This window comes from Centruroides vittatus, unplaced genomic scaffold, assembly GCF_030686945.1.
Source record: "Centruroides vittatus isolate TY-2023 unplaced genomic scaffold, ASM3068694v2 contig_925, whole genome shotgun sequence".
In the NCBI taxonomy this organism is placed as follows: domain Eukaryota; kingdom Metazoa; phylum Arthropoda; class Arachnida; order Scorpiones; family Buthidae; genus Centruroides; species Centruroides vittatus.
Window position 1 is genome coordinate 315,631 of NW_027122611.1, and position 20,608 is coordinate 336,238.

Genomic DNA, 20,608 nt, shown 5'->3' on the forward strand with positions numbered 1-20,608 from the left:
TTGCCAAACACAACATAATGCCATTATCACATTGACATCCTTTTATCAATAAGGTATGATGCCAGCATTCTGATTCGGACACGAAGGAGCATTTTGACAATGTACTCAAAAGCAAACTGTGTACAATATTGCATGCAGTCTGTGAATTTGGAATGATTGTAATTGTGAAGCAGATTCTTGATAATACTTGATAATGGAAAATTTATGGGCACAGAAAAATTGAGAAAATTGGGTATTAAATTTGTTAACTCTAAACTAACTTTAAGTTGAGATTTCTCTTTGTCCCTTCAACTTCGATTTAACAAGGTTTTATTGTAATACCACAGTTTTTGATAAAACTTATTTATTATGTTTCATTTAGATTAGTGGTTCTCGAAGTATGGTCCGTAGACCACTGCAAACTACCCAGCACACAATGTGTGACACAGTTTGCAGACCGACCTAGTCATTTTTTCAAAATGCAATTCTGTGCCGATTAGCTAAGGAAAAAAATTTTTTTATGCATTACATGTCTCTTTGGTTACTGTATGATTGTGTGGCAAAATATTTTATTTGTTGTTAATGAGATTTTTACAGGATAAGAAGTAGACAGACAACACAGATGATTCACAGTTCGTGTGTGACTGTTTAACTGGTCTGTGAATCGACAACTATTGATTGAGAACCACTGAAGTAGATGAAATTGCATACATTTTCAAAGAGATTTATGATTAATGAATTGTTTTCATGATGAAAAATTATAACGTTTATTTTATAATTAGTTCTGTGGCTGCAAAAGTGAAAAATCGGACCCAGGTTTCAGTTTTTTTCTTTTTGGCACAGTTTCTGAAAGTAAATGTAAACAAAATTATGTTGAAGGAAATAATGCAATTATATGTGCAAAACTTTTATAACTACTACAAATTGTTACTATAGAAGTAATTTTATATAAAATATTAAGGGAAAAATAGAGTTATTAATTAAGAATTTTTGATTGTTTGAGCAAAGGCTCGATTATTGATTGTTTGTATAAGATTTCTAATTGACTAATTACATGCACTTTATCTCTAAGCCAATGAATAGTAGTGGTAATAATGGGTATGATAATTAAAATACCTTCATTCAACACTGACAAGAGAAATATTTAGCAGTCCAAATTCAATCAAATTTGGTCTGGCGACATTTCGGGTTGTGCAGAAGACATTTATTTCTGTAAAATAGAAAAAAAAAATTAGTACCAAAGCTCACCACAATGGCAAATTTTAGCACTTTGAATCTTAATCTATGTGATTTTTGGTTGTGGCACTTGAAAGTTTGGTTTATCAAGGACATATTGCAAATTTGGCAGCATTAAAACACAGTATTACATTACATGTGAGAAGCGTAACAGAATATCAGTTATGGTCAACTATTGAATATAGTATGAAACATTGTTCATCGTCATAAGGTTTTACATATTTACAGTGGAGAACTTGTTGAATAGTATCTTTCACATAGTCTCTGTATAGTAAGAGTGTCTTGTACAATAAAATGTTTGTTGCTTGCAATACCGTATATACCACAGTGACAAGTTTTGGTACTAATTTTTTTCCAGTCTTTATAACATACTATTTATAAAAGCATTGATCTGTTGGATATCTGATTATTTGTTATTTTTTATTTGAAAGAAATTAATATGAAATTGACTTTCAAAATACTAATAATTACTTTTATGATGCAGAAAATTCAATAAACATATAATTGCATTGTTTAAATGTTTAGGTTGGCTTTCCTTCGAGATCCGATTTCGCCAGTTGCAGTTATTCAAAATTAGACTTTGATAGCGATGAAGATTTCAATGCCTTTTTTGGAAGTAAGTTGAATAATAAACTTGAATTAAATTCATAACAATGCCAAATGTAACAGTTATAATCTTTACATTTCAGAATTTAGGTCCGACGTCTGTGAAACGCTCCGCTGTGCAACGATGGCAAATCCAATTATTACATTTTCTTATGCTTCCGAATGGTTATATATGCAACTGAAGAAGGAGCCTCAAGGTTTACTTTTCTTCATTTCGAGACTTAATTTTTAAGTTTGCTATTGTAGTAATTGTATTTAATGTTTTAGATGCCGAAAATGGATTTTGTAGTATGACAACACCTTTATACTTGGAATGGGAAGCCCTTGCAAATTGTTTAGAAAGTGTGATGGGTAGGATTTTATCAAATGATCTGTCTAAGGTGAGTTAAAATTATATTAGTAAATATAAAAATGTGATGATAATATATAATTCATATTAAATTGGTTTAATAAATAGACCAAAATTATTCACATTTTTTTATATATGAAATATAAAAAATATGTCTTTTATTGATGTTTTTTAATAAAATACGAGTACAAAGTTGTCTCATTTAACTTTGTAGAATCAATGAAATATCAAAATAAAATTCATAAATATGAACTAAGAATTGTTATGAATAGGAGAATGAATTAGCTAAATTAAATTATTCTAAGGTTCTGTATTATGCAGATGTTTTCTGAAGATCTATTAGAGGTTATGGCCATCGTATTCAGTCCAAAATGTGAATGGCAGATGGCTGAGTGCTGCCATCTGGCAATTCTATACGGCCGATAGTGGCGTTCGCTACATCTAGCATGGCTAGTAGAAGATCAGTTTAAACTTCTTCATTTTTTATGTGTTTGGGATTAAAATTATGATCTATTTTATTAAAATAATGATTATTTAAGCATTTACAAATAATATTGTAAAGAATTTAGATGATTTTAATCCAGAAATTATTCAATTATTCAATTTTTTAGCAAGTGATGCGAAGTGCCTATAGAATCTACATATATTTGCCTTCATAATAGCTTATCTTAAGGTAGGTTTGTTCTTCCATGGCATCTTCTACCATCAATAGTGTAATACATTTGTAAATTTTCTAAAAATTAAGCTGCTTTCGAATTTACATAAGCCACTATTCCAAGCTGCTTTCGAATTTACATAAGCCACTATTTCCCTGGACGAAAGTATGAGGTAGTCCTATTGTTCGATTGTACGGTAGGAGACACACTGCTAATTAAAAATAATTATTTAGTGTTATTAAACATTTTATAAATACTTGTAAACAGTTTAATTTGTTTATTTACCTTCACTGGTAACCCTCAATGTTAAATGTATCCACCATTTTTTCAACAAATTTTCCATGAGTCAATGCGTCACGCATTGACTCATGGAAACGTGACTCATTCACTGAGTCACGTGTGTGTTGCAACAATTTTTTCAAGGAGTTAAAACATAAACCGTGTACTTCTGCGTGCTGTGTAGAAGTAATGTTTGTACTTGGGCTGCAATCTATTAATAAAGCAGTGTTTTTTAACTGTTTGTCTGTGAAAAAATTTCACTGGCCTGCCTATTTGACTGTACTTACACTGGCACAGTTGATTATGGGTGATATTTTAATAGTAATCTAGAATTATTGTACATACTTTGTCTAGTAACTCTAGATAAGCATATATAAGCATTAATAAATGAACCTAATTCATAGTTGCACATGTGGGTCCACCGGGATGTCGGACGAGTCAGACCTCCTTTTTCTCGGTCAACAGGTCGGTAAAACCTACCCACTGTCAAGGATGGCTGTCCAGTCTGGAACTAATTGCTTGTCAGGTCGAGTGGAAGAGTAGAGTGAGCTCATTGATAAGACAGAGGCGATATTCGAATAAATGACACCAGATAAAACAACAAACAGAATTTATTACTAGACAATAAAGAACAGTTACAGAGGATAACATCGATAAACTATTATGTGCTACCTTAGGAGTTTACGAACCTGAGAGAGAGTTTACAAATTAGTGGTCGTCATACCTCAACAAGGATCGGAGTCAATTTGAAATTCAATTGGTGGCGGCGTAGAGGCTTTGAGTGCGACTAGAGGCGGGAGCCACGAACGACCCCTCTGTCCTCGCTCCCCTCCTTTTTATTTCGTCCCCTCGTTAATTTTTTCGCCAATTAGCAAATTTTGTCTTTAGTTCCGTTCTGACTCAGTTTCGAGTGTCAAGGGGAGAGGAAATACAGTCATTTCCCTAAGACGGGTCGGCTTTTGGTTTGGAATTTGGTTGTTGATGTCAAAATAAAGCCTAATAGAAATTTAAATTTTGCCGGTAGATTTGGATTTTCACATCACTGCAGGCTTTCCAAAATTGTACTTGTCCTAAAAGGGCAAGTTCGATTTTTTTCGGAGAGATTTTCTCTCTTTAAGTATTTGCGTAAAGCGGTGGGGATTCTATTAAACGAAGTTATTTAAATAGTGTAGTGTTAGAATTCTGGGTAGCCTGCGATACAAGAAGTTATTTATTAGTTTTTAGTGTGAGGCTAAAATAAGGTTTCCGGGGTTCGGAAGTTGATGACCAGTGACATCAGTAAGTGCTTGATTGGTTGACCCCGTTAAGGGTGAGGTCGAGGGTGCAGTTCAAAGTTCGAAGTGAGTCATGTGCGTCCGTAGGTTAAGCGTCCTTTGTTCTTTGGTGCGTGTTGTCTGGTTTGATGATGTGTTATATTCGGAATTAAGGATGCAGGCGGTTGTTTCTTACTAGGAGATTATCCCCAGGTGAGTGAATAACAGTTTCTTTAACGTATCTTAATAAATTTCGGAGTTGGAGAGTGGAGAGTCAAAGTAGCCGAAGGCTTGTAGATTTTTGGGTGAAGCTTCTTCGGTCGGCCATTGCTTGTCCTGTTCTTATAGGTACAAAAGTAATATTAAATTAGAGTATAGAGATTTAAAGTTTTGTCCCTCGGGTACTGTACATTGGAGGTATGCGTGGTTTTACAGTTTATTTACCGTACTCTCTCTCGGGATTATTATTAATGATTAAGATAATTAAGTAAAATAATAAAAATAAAAAGGATTAAAGTATTAGTATTAAGAAATAACCTATTTCCGCTAATTGGAAACCTATAATATAGTAATAAAATAAGGGTTAATATAAACTTTGCAATCTCGTATGAGTTTATGAATGTATAAAAGTTGTGAAAGTTAACTCCAGAAAATAGTTAAAGATGGCAGTTAATAAGTTTGAACAATGGAAGCTTGGGTGAGCCGGGGCTTGGTTTCTTCGCAGGAAGTTGGTTCGGCCGTTCGCGGAAGTGGCTTGGGTTCTTCTATCCCGTCGAGGGGGATGGTTTCCGCTTTAATTTCTGCAACGGGGGCCGTTGGTTTGTTGCTCTAGATCTTCGTTGTCGTAGATAATAACAAAAGATACAAGGGGTGCAAATTAACAATATGATTGTACCAAGACATCTAAGGAGTATTGTCATTAACAGCGAGTTGGATGTTGGTGGAAGTTTTGTTGATATTCGTAACAAATGGTCGAGATCATACTGAACATGTTTCAGTGAGCGATCTGCTAGCTGGATGTCTGTATTTCCAGATATCTTTAGTAGGTCTGACTTGTGTGAGGGTACGAGATGTTTTTGTAGTACTCGTATTTTCGTTTGATTGATGATTTGCTCGATAGGTGGAACGATCAATTGTTGTTCCATGGTTAGGTGTATTGTAGATTGTCTTTGGAAATGTGGTGTGAGGATGATTCTGGGCAAATAGCCAGTACATGCCTTTGGGAGTTTAACTACTCCAGTACCGTTTAATTTTCGAATAGTCGATAAAAAGGGTGACTTTTGAGATTGTGTCAGGCATTTGATCGTAAGGATAAGTGGTTTCGGAGTGGAATAAATCCATATGCCTTGTTGATCTATTTTCTTAAAGATCGGCGTGTATTTAATGACGATTTGTCGGATGCAAAGGTCTTTAATCTGCTCTTCGTTTCTGCTAAATAGCGAATACTCGCAACTTTGTTGAGGGGCTCGTTGTATAGGTACGTCTAAGGAGCATGTAGCAAAACGAGCTGTTTGACAAGTGATGAGGTTGTGTCATTGTAGAAGCATGTAGGCCTGTTGGTCCATCGATAAAGCGATGACCGGATAGGTAGTTTGGACCTGTATAAAGGTCTTTATCATAGGGATATAGGTGGGAAATTGGATGATCTCATACATGTCAAAGTACCCACTGGGTGTAATCAAAGGAATTTTGGCAAAAACTTGCAGTCTGCCCGGTAGGGCCACGGCGATGGTGGTAATCCACTGATAGTATTTAAACAACGTGTCTTCAAGGATGGGTTCGATCATCGCATAACCCTCTGGAAATTGGGTTTGGATATCACGGAGCGTGCGGTACATAATTTCTCGAGGGATAACATAAGTGTTTATTCTTCCTTGCTCTAATATGTCAATCGCCTCACGTAATTCGAGTAGTTGGAAATGGAGTTCTTGAACAGAAGATTCAATAGTTCGTAAGATGATTTTGTACGCGAGGTTAATCTGGTAGACATTTATTAATTCTCCAAAGTTTTATATTCGTTTGTATATGATGTAGATCTGATGTCGGTTGTTTTTACTGATGTTGAGCGTGTTATTAAGTAGGGTAGTTTGTGATTGGAGGAGGTGTATTATGCCTTCATTTTGTTGTTTAAGAGTACCAATCTCGGTGTTAAGAGCTTCCACCTCTTCCGATGTAGCGGTTCCAAAGAGGAATTTAAGGGCTTTTCTTCCAAAGTCGATTAAACCTCGTTTCTTATTTCTCGTGGTATTGAGAGTGACGAGTGAGAGGAGTTCCCGATAGTTCCTTTGATAATTAAGGAAAGAGGCTTTGATTAGTTTGAAGCCCTTTGTAGGGAGTTTCCATTCGGTAGGGGCTGTACCTTGGGAGAGGTTAAGGTTTTGTCGTTCGATGAAAGCTTCCAAATAATCGAGCGATTCGGAGACAAATTGTATTTGTTGATTGAGATGTTCAAACGTAAAATCATTAACTAAAGTCCAATGATTGGAGGTCATGAGGAAATTTCCTTGGTGCAAGAAAATTACTCCTTTCGTGAAGGTTATTGGTTCTGCGGCCGTTTCCAATGTAGCGCAGCATAGGTAAAGGATGCTGATTTGTAGATCATGATGATCTTGGTTAGCTACATAGGTAAGACAGAACTTTAGGTGAGAGAAAGAATAACTAACTCCGGAATTGTGATTAATCGCGTACTCACGTTTTCCTTGTCCGCCGGGTTTTATTCTTTTACGCGGTATGTTTTACTCGCGGTCACCCATTACGCGTTTGGAAAGGATGCAAGATACACAAAATGAAAGAGGTAAGGATAATATTTATTTGCATATTACTATATAAGTATATAGATATCCCATTACATAAGGTGCATTGAAGGAGTGGCGTACCGGTTTCCTCATCTACGAGGGTGGCCAGCGTCGTGATTTTCGGTTGGAGGCCTCTCGGAAACGATCCGATTGATCCCCCGTTGAGGTGAAAAGAGGAGTCCGTGCGGCGTGAACCGGGAGGTTGGTTAGTTGCTATAATATGCCTCGACCCGCTCGATCTCTTCCCGAAAAGCGTCCTCCAGCTCCAGCGGACATTTATATCCCACCGAGAGGACGAGGGTGGCTGGGGTCGCCCCTCGTCGACGTTGTGTCTGATTGAAGTTCAGAGCCCCTTGTAAGGCAGTAGCATTAACTTCTGCAGGTTGGGAAGGGGATGGAGTAGGTGGTGTGGGGATCGGAGCATCCCCCCAGTCATTATCGGCGGCCATGTCTGGAAGGACCAGGAAAGGATTAGTATTACTAATTCAAGTCGGCGGGGACGACAGATATCATGAATTTAACGTTATTGGGGGTATTGAAGGAATAGACGGTCTTCGCAGCCAGTCTCCGAAGAGACGAAGAAGAAGCTGAAAAGAAGATTGACCCCAAAAGTCTTGGGGTAGGTATTCAGGCCGTGAGAAAGTTGAAGAAAGGCGGAGTGGCTATTGAAGTGGGTAGCGCAGAGGAGAAAGTCAAACTAAGGAAGGAAATAGAAGGGGTCGGGCTTAAAACATCAGAGCCCACCAAGAGGAAGCCACGGGTGATAATATATGGCGTCCCCAAGGATTACACCAAGGAAGAAGTAATAGAAAGCATTTACCACCAAAATGAAGGAATAGCCGCAGTTCATAACGATGTCAAGAAATATAAAGCAGAAGTCATAGCAAAGTTCCCTCTGGGAGGGAGAGACAAGCCCAGAACAAACTGGGTACTAGAAGTTACCCCAGTTTACAGGAATATTCTTAAAAAATTCAAGAAAGTGAACATACAGTGGATCAGATGCGGAGTCGACGACTTCGTGTCTGTTATACAATGTTTTAAATGTTGTCGTCTCGGGCATTTCGCCAAGGATTGCCCGGAAGGAAAACGGGTATGTAGTCAGTGCGGCCAAGACCATACATATCGTGAGTGTCCAAACAAAAAGACCATTAAGGAGTGTGTTAACTGCAAGAAAGAAAAGGGAAGTAACTTTAACCATAATTCATGCGACAAGAGCTGCCCATCAATAATGAGAATCAGAAAAATGATAATGACAAAGATCGATTATGGACAATAGTCCCGTCATTAATCAAGAAAATGAAATGACTGTCTTACAAGTTAATCTACAAAAGTCTAAAGGAGCCATGGCAGCTTTATGTAAAACGATGGAGCGAGTGGATGTTGCTATTATTCAGGAACCCTACTGTTTTAGGGGTTCAATAGGTTGTGTTCGGAAGCAATACGTGCTTTTGCACGAGCCCTCTCCACTAGCCGCCATAGTGGTTAGGAACGCCAGGATCCCAGTTTTCTATCACGGGAACCTCAGCACTCGTAGGGTGGCCTGCGCCACTATAGGCACTGGTTCCAACCAGTATGTTCTGGTCAGCATCTACTGCCAAATAACCGAAGATCTTGAGGAGATTCTTGCCCCATTGGACAATATCGTTGGGCAGTTTCGAGGAGAGAAGATCATAATAGGTGGGGACATTAACGCCCACTCCCAACTGTGGGGCGACCCCGATAACGATGACCGGGCCGACGAATTCTTACAGTTTGTCAGCGCCAAAGGGCTGTACGTTATTAATGACCCCAGTTCCCTCCCCACGTTTGATGCCGCCATAGGGCAAAGCTGGGTGGATATCACTTGCTGTAACGGCAGGTCGCTTGGGCATGTTACGGACTGGAGAGTGTCGGCACACGCTAGTCTTAGTGATCATTCTTATATCTTTTACAAGATCGGAATTACGGGAGAGACTGAAGAAGGTGTCCTGAAATACGATGTTAAAAGGGCCGACTGGGCCACCCTTGAATCAAAGCTTAGGGAAACGGTTGAGGCCCTTAGGCTGGATGAGATTCAGGACAGTACAGTTGCAGAATATAAAATCAGTACTTTTATTAATGTCCTCGAGGATATTTGTTGTGAGACAATTCCAAGGAAGAAAAAACGGGACAGGGCCGTCCCCTGGTGGACCCCTGAGCTTTCGGCTTTAAGGTCTGAGAACAATTGCCTCAGGCGGCGTTATCAAAGGGCAAGGGACCAGAATGAACGGCAAAGGAAATATACTCTTTATCGAGAACACGAGAAGAAATATAAGGCGGCTATCTTGAGCACAAAGCTTGCCTCCTGGAAGGACTTTTGTACTTCTAGTTCCAACAGGCCATGGAGTTATTTATATAGAAGTTGCACAGGAAAGCTTAAAACAACAAACATTCTTCGGAGCCTCAATGCCAACGGCGAGTTTACGATGGATACTGAGAGCACTATCAATGCCCTCATGGACCGGTTTTTTCCGGTCGATGACCCTGACTCTGACCGTCCAGAGCATAGGAAGGTCAGGGAAACCATCGAAGAGAGTTATCAGGCAGAGGATGGGCCTCCGTTCTCCTTTGCAGAAGTGGAAGATGGAGTGCGTCACTTAAAGAGGGGCAAGGCCCCTGGCGTGGATAACCTGACTAGTGAGATTGTTCAGAAGATTTGGACGATGATACCAGACACCTTGGTCACGCTTTACAACGCATGTCTTGAACATGGCGTTTTTCCAGAACGCTGGAAACAGGGAAAACTGACTATAATACCTAAAGGAGAAGGAAAGGCGAGAGACGAGGCGGGCAGTTACAGGCCAATCAGCCTCCTTCCCGTGATGGGAAAGGTTTTGGACTACCTTATCGTCCAAAGGCTAACTTACCAAGTCCTGCATGAAAAGGCGTTTAGCCCGAAACAATACGGATTCCTACCGGGCAAATCTACTGAAGATGTCATCTGTTCAGTCGTTACCGATGTCAAAGACACTATCAAAGCATACAAGTATTGTTGCCTCCTAAGCTTGGACATTAGAGGGGCGTTTGACCACGCCTGGTGGGCGCAGATCTTCTTGCATCTAAGGCAATGGCGCTGTCCGAAAAACCTCTACAATCTTGTGAGGAATTACTTCAATAACCGGAACGTCAGTTACACACACGGCAATGTCCAGATTACTCGGAAGGTCAATAGAGGATGCCCACAGGGGTCGAACTCAGGCCCCTTCTTCTGGAACGTCTTGTATGACGGGTTCTTGAGGGTTGACAAAGGAGTGACAGAATACGCCTATGCTGACGATACGGTGCTTCTATTTGGTGCCAATTCCAGAAGGGAGATAGAGATAGTTGGAACAACCCTGCTTGAAAAAGTTACGGAAGTCGGGCATAATTACAAGCTTGAATTCAACTCAAAGAAGACGCAAGGCATAGTGTTTCATAGGCCGGGAGAAACGGACCTTTATAAGAGAGTCCCGACTATAAAAATGAATAACGACTCGATCAAAATAGTTCAATCCATGAAATACTTAGGGGTGGTTCTGGACAAGAACCTGAATTGGGCAGATCACATCACTATGGTCAAGACCAGAAGCGACTTACTCTTCAATCACCTTGCCAGGGTGGCCAAAGCTGACTGGGGGTTAGACTCAGCAGCCATCAAAGAACTTTACAATGCTGTCTTTATTCCCAAGATCACTTACGCTGCGAATGCATGGCATATAGCAGCAGACAAGGTAAGGAACAAACGGACCTTATTGGCCGCCCAGAGGCATGCTGCTTTACGTATGGCCAAAGCCTTCCGGACTGTCTCTACAGAGGCTCTCCTGGTGATATGTGGAATCTTACCAATTGACCTTGTGCTACATGAAAAGGCCCAACGCTATCGGGTCAGGAAAGGGGATGCCATCAGTGTTGGGGATCTCAGGTTTGATGCCGGCACCTATGGTTTCAGGCCGGCTCTCACCGACCTTCCCAGCCCACCAGATCGGATAACTATAATGGAATCAACAGAGAACGGACACGAGAATATAGAAGTGTATACAGATGGATCCAAGACGGATGAAGGAGTCGGGGCAGCCTTCGTGGTGTTCAAACATGGGAAAGAACTGACCAACCGACAATATAAGCTTGACGGAAGATGCAGTGTATTTCAGGCCGAGCTGTTGGCTCTTAAAATGGCAGTCAAGTATTATAGCGATAAGATGAGTGACGAGGATGTAACCATGTGTTCAGATAGCAGGAGTGCTATAGATGCATTAAAGCAATTTAAAGACAGCAACCATCTTGCGATGGAAATCAAGAATATTATTAAAAGCTGTGGAGGACGTGGAACCATCAAATTCAGGTGGGTCAGAGCCCACGTTGGCCTGATAGGCAACGAAAGGGCGGATGAGCTTGCTAAGGCAGCAATTAACAAGAATAACACAGACTACACAGTGTTACCAGCCACTTATATAAAAAGGCAAATAGCAGAGGGAATGAGGAATAGGTGGCAGCTTAGGTGGACAGAGTCCACCAAAGGCAGGCATACTCATAACATCCTGCCGAACATCAAGGAAAGGCTGGAAGACCTATGGTGGATGCCCACAGGCTTCACCCTTACTCAAGTGCTCTCTGGGCACGCTATCTGTAACTCCTACCTTCATAGGATTAATAGGAGCCCTACAGACGAGTGCGATTGCGGGGAAGATCAGCAAACTGTTCTACACCTTATCTTTAATTGCCACAAATTCGCCGCTCTGCGGCAGGAGCTGGAATGTGTCTTTTATCATGAAAAGCCAAGTCATACCTTTGACCTCTACAACGTTACTCGGACTAAATCTACTTACCCGGAATTCTCAAGGCTTATTAACGCCATTTTTAAACGGACCTAAGTCACTGGGATAGGCCTCCCATGTGGCTCTGGTGGTGTGAGGCCACCTCTCGGTGTTTGTTCAACTGGAAACGCACCAATGTAAACATTGTATATACCTTTGTTTTGTTTACTTGTCTTATTTGTTGTATGGCATAAAGATTAATGCTAATAAAGGATGGGAAGCCCTCTGCAGTGCTAATGCGGAACAGAGGGGTATTCTGATCCCCGTAAGGGGAAATGATGATTTTCCTAATTGAAAAAAAAAAAAAAAAAAAAAAAAAAAAAAGGCATAGTTGTTATGAGGGCCGACTTGTGGAATATTGGACGAAACCCATTGTAAGGACTGCGGTCCTTTTTTGAAAGTGATAATGTAAGTGAAAGCTACAGAGGAGGGAGTGAGGAGGCAGACTTTTATCATAATATTGGGATGTTCCACGCGATTTTGGGTGATTAGAAGGAGGAATTTTTGGTCAAAGCATGATAAGATACTGGTTTAAATATGAGGGCCTGCCCCCTCGGCATACAATCCTAGGAAGAGCAATGTAGATCTATTAAGAACCCGGATCTCTGGATGGCCCTCCTGGAAGTGCGTAATCACTTTACCGATGGGTCCCTCCCACGGGCAGTCTGCCTTGTATAGAGGGCATGGGATCGGCTTAAAGAGACAATGCTCCTGATGAGCTGCTTGAGCCGATTCGATTAACTGTTCCTCGCATCTATAAGGATGATGGATACACGGTAATCGTAGGGAGGCGGCAATCTGTTCGACCACGAGACTCCAGATATGTCCTAGAGTCTCGCGGCACGTATGGCATTCCGTGATGCGGGGTCGACATCGGGAACAAACGAGGTGTCCATTTGAACACTGATAAATGGGAGCCCCCACAAGCTCGTAGCAGATTGGGCAACTGAGCAAGGAGGCAAGGATCCGTTCCTGTTTACCCATAGCCATCAGTCTGAAGGAGAAGGAGATAAGGTAAGGAATTATAAAGGTGTAGAGATTGGTAAGAGACAAATATAATCGTAGTATTGTAGTACTCGTTTTGTTTCTGCCAGAAGGCCATTTTATTACAGGGATACCATCTCTCTAGCTTGTGTTGCTAGTTTTGGGCGAGGTGGGCCGACTTGTAGCGGGGGAGACAAGTTGAGGTATTCGACTTCGGCTACGACTGGGTTGTGGCATGACCCAGGGGTAGTCAGCAACTGGTCCTTGACTCCGCAGGGCATAAGGAGGGGTGGCGTCTTGCACCTCCAAAAGTTCGGCTTCGGACATGCTACCTTCGCGCTCGCTATCATCGTCGGCGCTTGCGCCTTCCTCTTCCCGTGATTCCTCGGGTGGAGGAGAAGGGGTGGAGGTCAGTATAAATGCGTCCCACGGATCAAGATAAGGAGGTAGTTCCTCCACTGTTACCACGTCCGGTTGTACTACTGAGTTGGGCTGGTTGGTTAGGGCTTCCTCGAGGTGAAATTCTTGTCTCGCTGTGGTTGGTTTAATCCTGTCCGCATGCACGTGCAATTTTCGTTTAGTTTGTATATTTTCAATTTCAAAGTTGACCGGCTCGAGGACGTCAATAATCTGATACAGTCTGTCCCATCATGGTGCTAATTTTCGCTTTAGCTCCTGGGGCGTAGTAACTTCCTTTAATAATACTCTGTTGCCAACGCTATAATGAGGAGACTTGTAATGAAGACTCTTCAACCAACTCGAGATTATCCTGATGGATCATTTTTCTATAAGAATTCAATTTCGATGTCATACATAAGGCAGGAACCTCTCATCAAAATGTGGACGCCTTAAGTCGCATTCCAATACAAGTCAAGGAAGTTGAACCTATCTATTCGGTGACGCAAATAAAACCCTTGCAACAACGCAATGCGCAATGGAAACCTATTGTACAAGCCTTACTAAATGGACAGATCACAGGAAAAGTGAATAATCTAGAGTTAAATTAATTTTACTCCAATTAGGAGGAAATATTATATCACAAAGGAACAAACAAGCAATGAACAGATGTATGGGAACAAATAGTAGTGCCCTTGGATCTCAAAGAAACTATTTTACACTCCTATTATGATAATCCTATTGCAGGACATTTGGGAGAAATCAAAATGTGCACAAAAATAGAAAAAGTATTCTATTGGCCACAAATGAAGAGGGAGATAAAAAGTTATTGCCAGAGTTGTCAAAGCTGTGCTAAACACAGATGGCAAGGTTGAAGATCACAAGCAGAATTACAGTTATAAATGGAAATAAATACATTCTAGTGTTTGTAGATCATTTTAGCAGATATGCAGAGGCAGTTCCATTACCGGATGTTAGCAGTAAAACGATTGTGAAAGCTTTTGTTACGAATATAGTTTTATGCCATTCTACACCTACCCAACTGTTGACCGATAGAGCAACAAATTTAATCTCTAAAATATTTATAGAAGTTTGTAACTTGCTCAAAATAAAAAGACTACTTACCACTGCATATCACTCAGATTGTAATGGGGTCGTTGAATGCTTTAACAAAACACTTGTCGACATATTATCACGTTATGTATCCAAGGATCAAAGAGATTGGGACAAATGGATTCCATATGTATTATTTGCTTACAATACAACAGTTCATGCTTCTACAAATGAAAGTCCATGTTATTTACTATACGGAAGAGATCTCACCTATCCTTTCAAATTAGTTACAAGCCCGGCAACAACATCTTATGATGTGGAAGAAAATAATTTTGCTTCAGAATTAAAACAGAAAATGAGACATGTACACCAAACTGCACAGGAATACTTAGAACAAGCTGCAAAAACAAGACAGGAAAGACACAGGAAACAGAATAAACCACTTTGTTATCAAGTGGGAGACAGAGTTTTACTAAAGGAAGTAGTAGTTCTGCAGTTTTATCACAGTTTCTGATTTAATAAGACATTAAAAAATAAAGAATTTTAGTTTAATTTATGGTTGGGGGACTATGAGATTTAAGTATTAGAAATTTACATTTAAGAATATATGGCCTATCGAGCTCTTCACATCATAATGTATTACATGACATGTTTTGAATTTTTAATCATCTTGCTTGTCAGTGTTCAATACAATATATTTACAGTTTTATTGACAATACGTTTAAAATTATATAAATAATTCAAAAACTAATGAGATAAATCCTTCTTGCCTTTATTATTTAATGCATCTTTTAATTAACTGTGGTATAAAGATTGGTCATGGAACTGGATAAAAAGTATTTAAATTTAAAATTATGAACAAATGTATTTGTTTTAATTTATGTTAAATATGAAATTGTGCGCTATGAGGATGCTATTATAGTTATTTTATACAGAAGTTTATTAATATTGCACCTATCAAAGTAGTGTCTGATTCATTCACATGTGTCCTCTACAGAGGGTTGCAGTTGATGGCCAGTTCTTTGCCACTCTTTATAGTTATAGGCTTTTCCCAAGCTTGAGCCAGTCCATTTTTTGATGATGTCTTGCCTTCAGTTTTTTCATTTCATGCATTACATTTGCCATCTTTCCTGTTTGATTTAAAGATCTAACATTCCATGTACCTATGTTAATGCATTTCTTAAGATTTGCATAGCTGCATGGAATTTTTGTATCCATTCCAAGATTTCCTAATGACTTTGATCCTGTAACATCATTTGAAGCATTTCTGTTGTTTGATGTGTGCTTCTTGTAATTCCAGCACAGGTCTGCTCCACAGCAGAGGTCCCAGGGGTCCTATTCATTCCTCTGCTAAACGTATTATTTCTTAATCTTTTGTCCATCAAATCTTGGAGAGATTCAGATGCATGGTGGTTCCCCAGTGCCTGATTACTGGATTATTTTTATTTTTATTTTTTTCAAAATTTGATACGTTACATATTTGTGTTGTGTTGATTTGTGTGCATATAATAGTAATTGTCCAGACATTTACTGTATTTCTTCCAAGGATCTTTATGGGGAGAAATAAAGTAGAGAGTTGTGGTCATTCAAGTAGCATCACAAAAACTATTATTACTTTTTAATTTTAATGATTCCTTTATTATTCATTACTAATTAACTTGTCACCAAATTAAACCAACAGCAAAGAATTATTTCCAGACAAAGATAAGTTTATTGATATAAAACTATAGCAATGTTTGAGCTGTCTTTTAGTTTTGATTGAAATTATCTGAATTTTTGTATGAATTGGCCAACTAAATTAATAAATCAGCAATGAGTTGTGTAACATTCCAGGCAACGACATTTAAAAACCATGCATGACACTATCTGTTACGATATTTTATTAAAAATCTTTTTATATAATTAATTATTATAAAATAGCAAAAGCTAAAATTTTGAGGGTAGAGATAAGTTTTATAAAAAAAAATTGTAAATGCTAATGTAAGGAACTGAGTCCGAGCGTTATTTTTATTTTATTATATTTTTGTTTGGGGCTTATGTTTAGTTAGGACGAAGGTTTCCACCACTCTCTTAGTAACCAAAAAAGAAGATAATAAACCAACTCACGAAAGAACAAGCGCTGTAGGGAAAATGACGCGCACTTGCGCTGCCCAGCGGAAATGAACAGTCCGCAGAAAAAAAAATGGAGGGGGGAATCCCCACACTCACTAGAAAAGAAATACTTACTAAACCGTTATAAAACATCCCAGAAAATTGTGCTAAATGCTTTGTAAATGGTTTATAAGATTTTGTCGGAGAATTGAAGCTGCCAGAAAGAAATTAGATGTTAGAAAAATTAAGTATGTAAATAAGGGGAGTAACCTAGCTGAATTGTGACGTCACCTCACAGCATAAAACCAGCACGCTAACCGAAGATGATCGAGGTGTACTACTGAGTGAAAAATTTGAGGCGAAGTCCAGATTGAGAATTAGGCGATCCAAGGTGTTTAAAGAGGAATTTGATTTGATGATAGCTTGAGGATTGAGGAAACAGGTTCATAGTATAGTGAGGTGACGGATAGACGTTTAGTTCGTAAGAGATTTTGTTCATAGTTCTTAAGTATTTGATTTGTCGAATTTTCAAAGGGGAATTAAGATTAAGTTAAGCTAAGTAGCTGAGTTTTATTGTCGGGTTGACTTGTTGGTTTTCTTTAATAAATTTTGTTTTGGATTATAGACATTTGTACATAGTTAAATTCGATTTACTAATTAAATATATTTGAAACTTTTTCTTTGACTCGATATTTGTCGTTATTCTTACTAATTTTTTTTTTTTTTTGGTGCACGCGTAAAAGCCCAGGCCTGGCAAACTAATCTCGAATCTGTGTAAAGTACCTGTTAGGTTAGCGGAAGTTTTACCGGCCACAGTTAATGTCGATTTCCTAAGATACTAAAAATAGTACTTTACACTAATAACGAGTAATATCTTCATTAAGTCTGACACCACTCAAGATATGACACGTGACCCCCTCTATCTCCCCAACCCATCGACCTTTAACCACTGAAATTTAATAGCATTAATGCCCCTAATACCCAAACCTCCTTGTAAAACTTCAGAAATTTTGACAGACATGGGAGTTATTAATCTTCAATCTCGGTGCCCCCCACATACACTAACATCTATACACACAGAAAAAGACCTCAATTTTTTTTCACTTTTCTATGTTTTGAGGTCCTAAATTGAAAAGTGTAAAAATCTTGAGGTTCATTCTTTTGACCAATTTCCATACTTTTCCTCTGTTACATATAACAGCCAGGAGAGTAACATTGTTTGAATTTACAAAACAATTTATTCTAAAATTTTATGAAATTCTTATATCATCATCAGAATCAGATATTTGTCTTGGTTTTTGTCGATTGCCTCAGATTTCGTCAACGTGCTCAAGTGACCTTGCTGCTAATTTTGCGAAAACAAAGGGCAACCCACGCATTTTCTGGTGCAGTTTGGTGTTATTTCTCGTTGTGTGAACATTACCCTGCAATGGCCACCATTGGCCAACAGTTTTATTCCATGAACACTGGGAGTTTGGTCACGGGTTTGTGCTTTACCAGGGCGAGCTGGCCATGTGAAGTTTTCTGGGTTTTCTCCACGTCTGTAATGCCTGAATAAGGGCCCAGTTACCCTTAAGCGGATTTCCCAGAAGGCATTATTCCTCTTGATACGACCATCATAAACGCTTACAACTACTATTACACGACAATTACGTCACACTTTACCATGGGGTGATATAGGTTAGAACCTCATGTCCAGGTAGCTTCTACAAGACAAGACATTACCCCGTGTGTCTAGCTGAACAATTCCATTGCTTTCATCTTAATGCTAATTATCTTATTTTTAATCTTAATGCTTTTATCTTTATGCTAATTAGTCTTTTATGTTAATTTCTTATTGCATTTAGTATTTAACACTATATTAATTCTCTATAAAATGTGTTTTTGGTATGTATTTTGGAGTGTCTAGAACAAATTAATTGGATTTACATTGATTTACATGGAAATAATTGCCTCGGTTTTTGTCTGTTTTGGATTTCACCGATTGTTTTTGGACGGATTATCGACGAAAACCGAGATATCACTGTATATATATTAGAATATTAAAAATGAATATTTAATAGGTTTAATTTAAAGTAAATTATTCTTATTACAGTCATCTGCCGAAGATGGAATTAAGCTTCTGAAGGCTGTTTTAAAGTATGAAACTCAGGTAAAATTTTGCTAGAATAAATCTCAATATTTATGGAATTTTACTTTAGTAGTATTTCTTTTAGTTTTTTTAGTTATTTTGGAAGAATGCCACAATTTTCAGCAGGAAAAAATGTTCCAAAACTGCTCTTTGCAGTAACTACAGTGAAACCTGAATAAAATAAAACCTGCAAAATCAGTAAAAATATTCAGTACAGTCCAATTCCTATATACACAGAATTTTACTGTATTTTAAATTTTATTCTGCTTGCTTTACATTTTCAGAAATTAGTGATAATTTTCAAATAAGTTAGCAAGGAAAATTCACAAAATATTGAACTAATTAAAATATAATATACAATTAATTATTTATACTTCATTAAAATTTCAATTTTTTAAAAATTAAGTAGAATGCCTATGGGGTAAAATAGTTATTATAGGCAGACCTAAAGAGAGGGGTGATGCCCCAGGGCCCATGAGCTTTAGAAGGCTCGTGTTGTTTGGACAATTTATAATGTGACAGTTGCTGTAGACTGTTCTCATTTTATGAGAAGGTAAGTTTAAACCCCTAATGATATATTAATCATTAGACTTACTTTCTACTCATGATTCAAAGCCATTATTTATCATAACACAAAACAAAAGTTTCCAGCAATGAGTTGGGCAACAACTTTCCTGGCAAAAAAAGTTAAAATTATGCGTGGTTCCATCTGTTTTTAAACTTTTATTTTATAAAACTTTTTGTATTACTAATTATTACAAAATAGCAAAAAGCTTAATTTTGAAGATAGGGACAAGTTTTATTAAAAAAAAATTATAAATACTAATAAAAAGTAAAGTCTTCATTAAGTCAAATCAATTTAAGATATGACACACGATCATCTCTATCTCTCCATCCCTCAACCTTTAACACCAAAATTTATCAGCATAAATCTCTCTAAAACACAAACCACTCTGGTTTGTGTTTTGGATTTTTCAGAAATTGCCATACTTTCCCTCTTATACAAGTAGCTTCAAAAATTTCCTGGAATTATGCTGGGTTAATTAATTAAGGGCAATGAAAAAGTGAACATGTAATGCATGTCTTAGTTTAAATATATCAAGAATAGAGAAATGTGTTCAAACAAATCCATACTCGCTGCAAAGACAACAACAGTTACCTTTCACCGAAGGTCGTGTTAGTACAATGTGAAACAGTGTCAGGGAAATGTCTGTGGAAGAACAACATGCAAATATCAAATTTTATGTGTTATTGAGAAAAAATCTCTCTGAGACCTTGAAGATGCTTCAGGACACCTATATTAAATCTGCCATGAAGCATTCTCAAGTTTATAACTGGCAAAATGCTTTCCCGAGGGACGAGAAAGTATCACTGACAATTTACAAAGTGGTCATCCGTCAACATCAATGTCTGAGAAGAAAATGTCTGTTTTACGATACATGAGATTGTGAGGTCAGAGAGACAGCAGTCAATTGAGTAGATTGCCAAGACGACAGAAATTTTGGTTGGAAGTTGTCATTCCATCTTGCATGATCAATTGAACATGCACCATGTTTGCTGCCAACCCATGGTGCCATGAATGCTTACAACAGACTTCATGCAATTTCTACCTCTTTCCCCAGTTGAAAGATGCCATCAAGAGATGCCACTTTAAGAATGCAGATGATGTTATACAGTGTGTGACATCTTTATTGCAGGTGCTGACATGAGATGGCTTCCAAGAATGTTTTCAGCAACTATACTGGCATTGGCAAAAGTCAGTGGTTGCCAAAAGGCAATACTTTGAACATGATATGTTGCTTGATTTGTCAATTGTACACATACTTTTGAATAATAAACCAATTCTGGGAACTTTTTGAAGCTACCTTGTATGTAACAGCCAGGAAAGTAAAATTGAAAGTAACTTTCTTGTAGTAAAGATTTTTAATAATGAGTTGTTGATAGTTTTTAAAAAATAAACATAATAGCAGATATGTTAAAACACTTTTC

At 38.3% G+C, this 20,608-nt stretch overlaps 1 protein-coding gene across 1 annotated transcript in view; it reads left to right on the forward strand.

The window, feature by feature from the left end:
* Nucleotides 1–20,608, forward strand: part of Ranbp21 (exportin-5-like protein Ranbp21) — a 55,181-nt gene that overhangs the window by 22,833 nt on the left and 11,740 nt on the right. The window contains exons 12-15 of the mRNA XM_067281667.1: nt 1,741–1,831; nt 1,905–2,018; nt 2,089–2,201; nt 18,584–18,640. Coding sequence (XP_067137768.1) covers nt 1,741–1,831; nt 1,905–2,018; nt 2,089–2,201; nt 18,584–18,640 — 375 coding nt within the window. The remainder of the gene's footprint in view (nt 1–1,740; nt 1,832–1,904; nt 2,019–2,088; nt 2,202–18,583; nt 18,641–20,608) is intronic.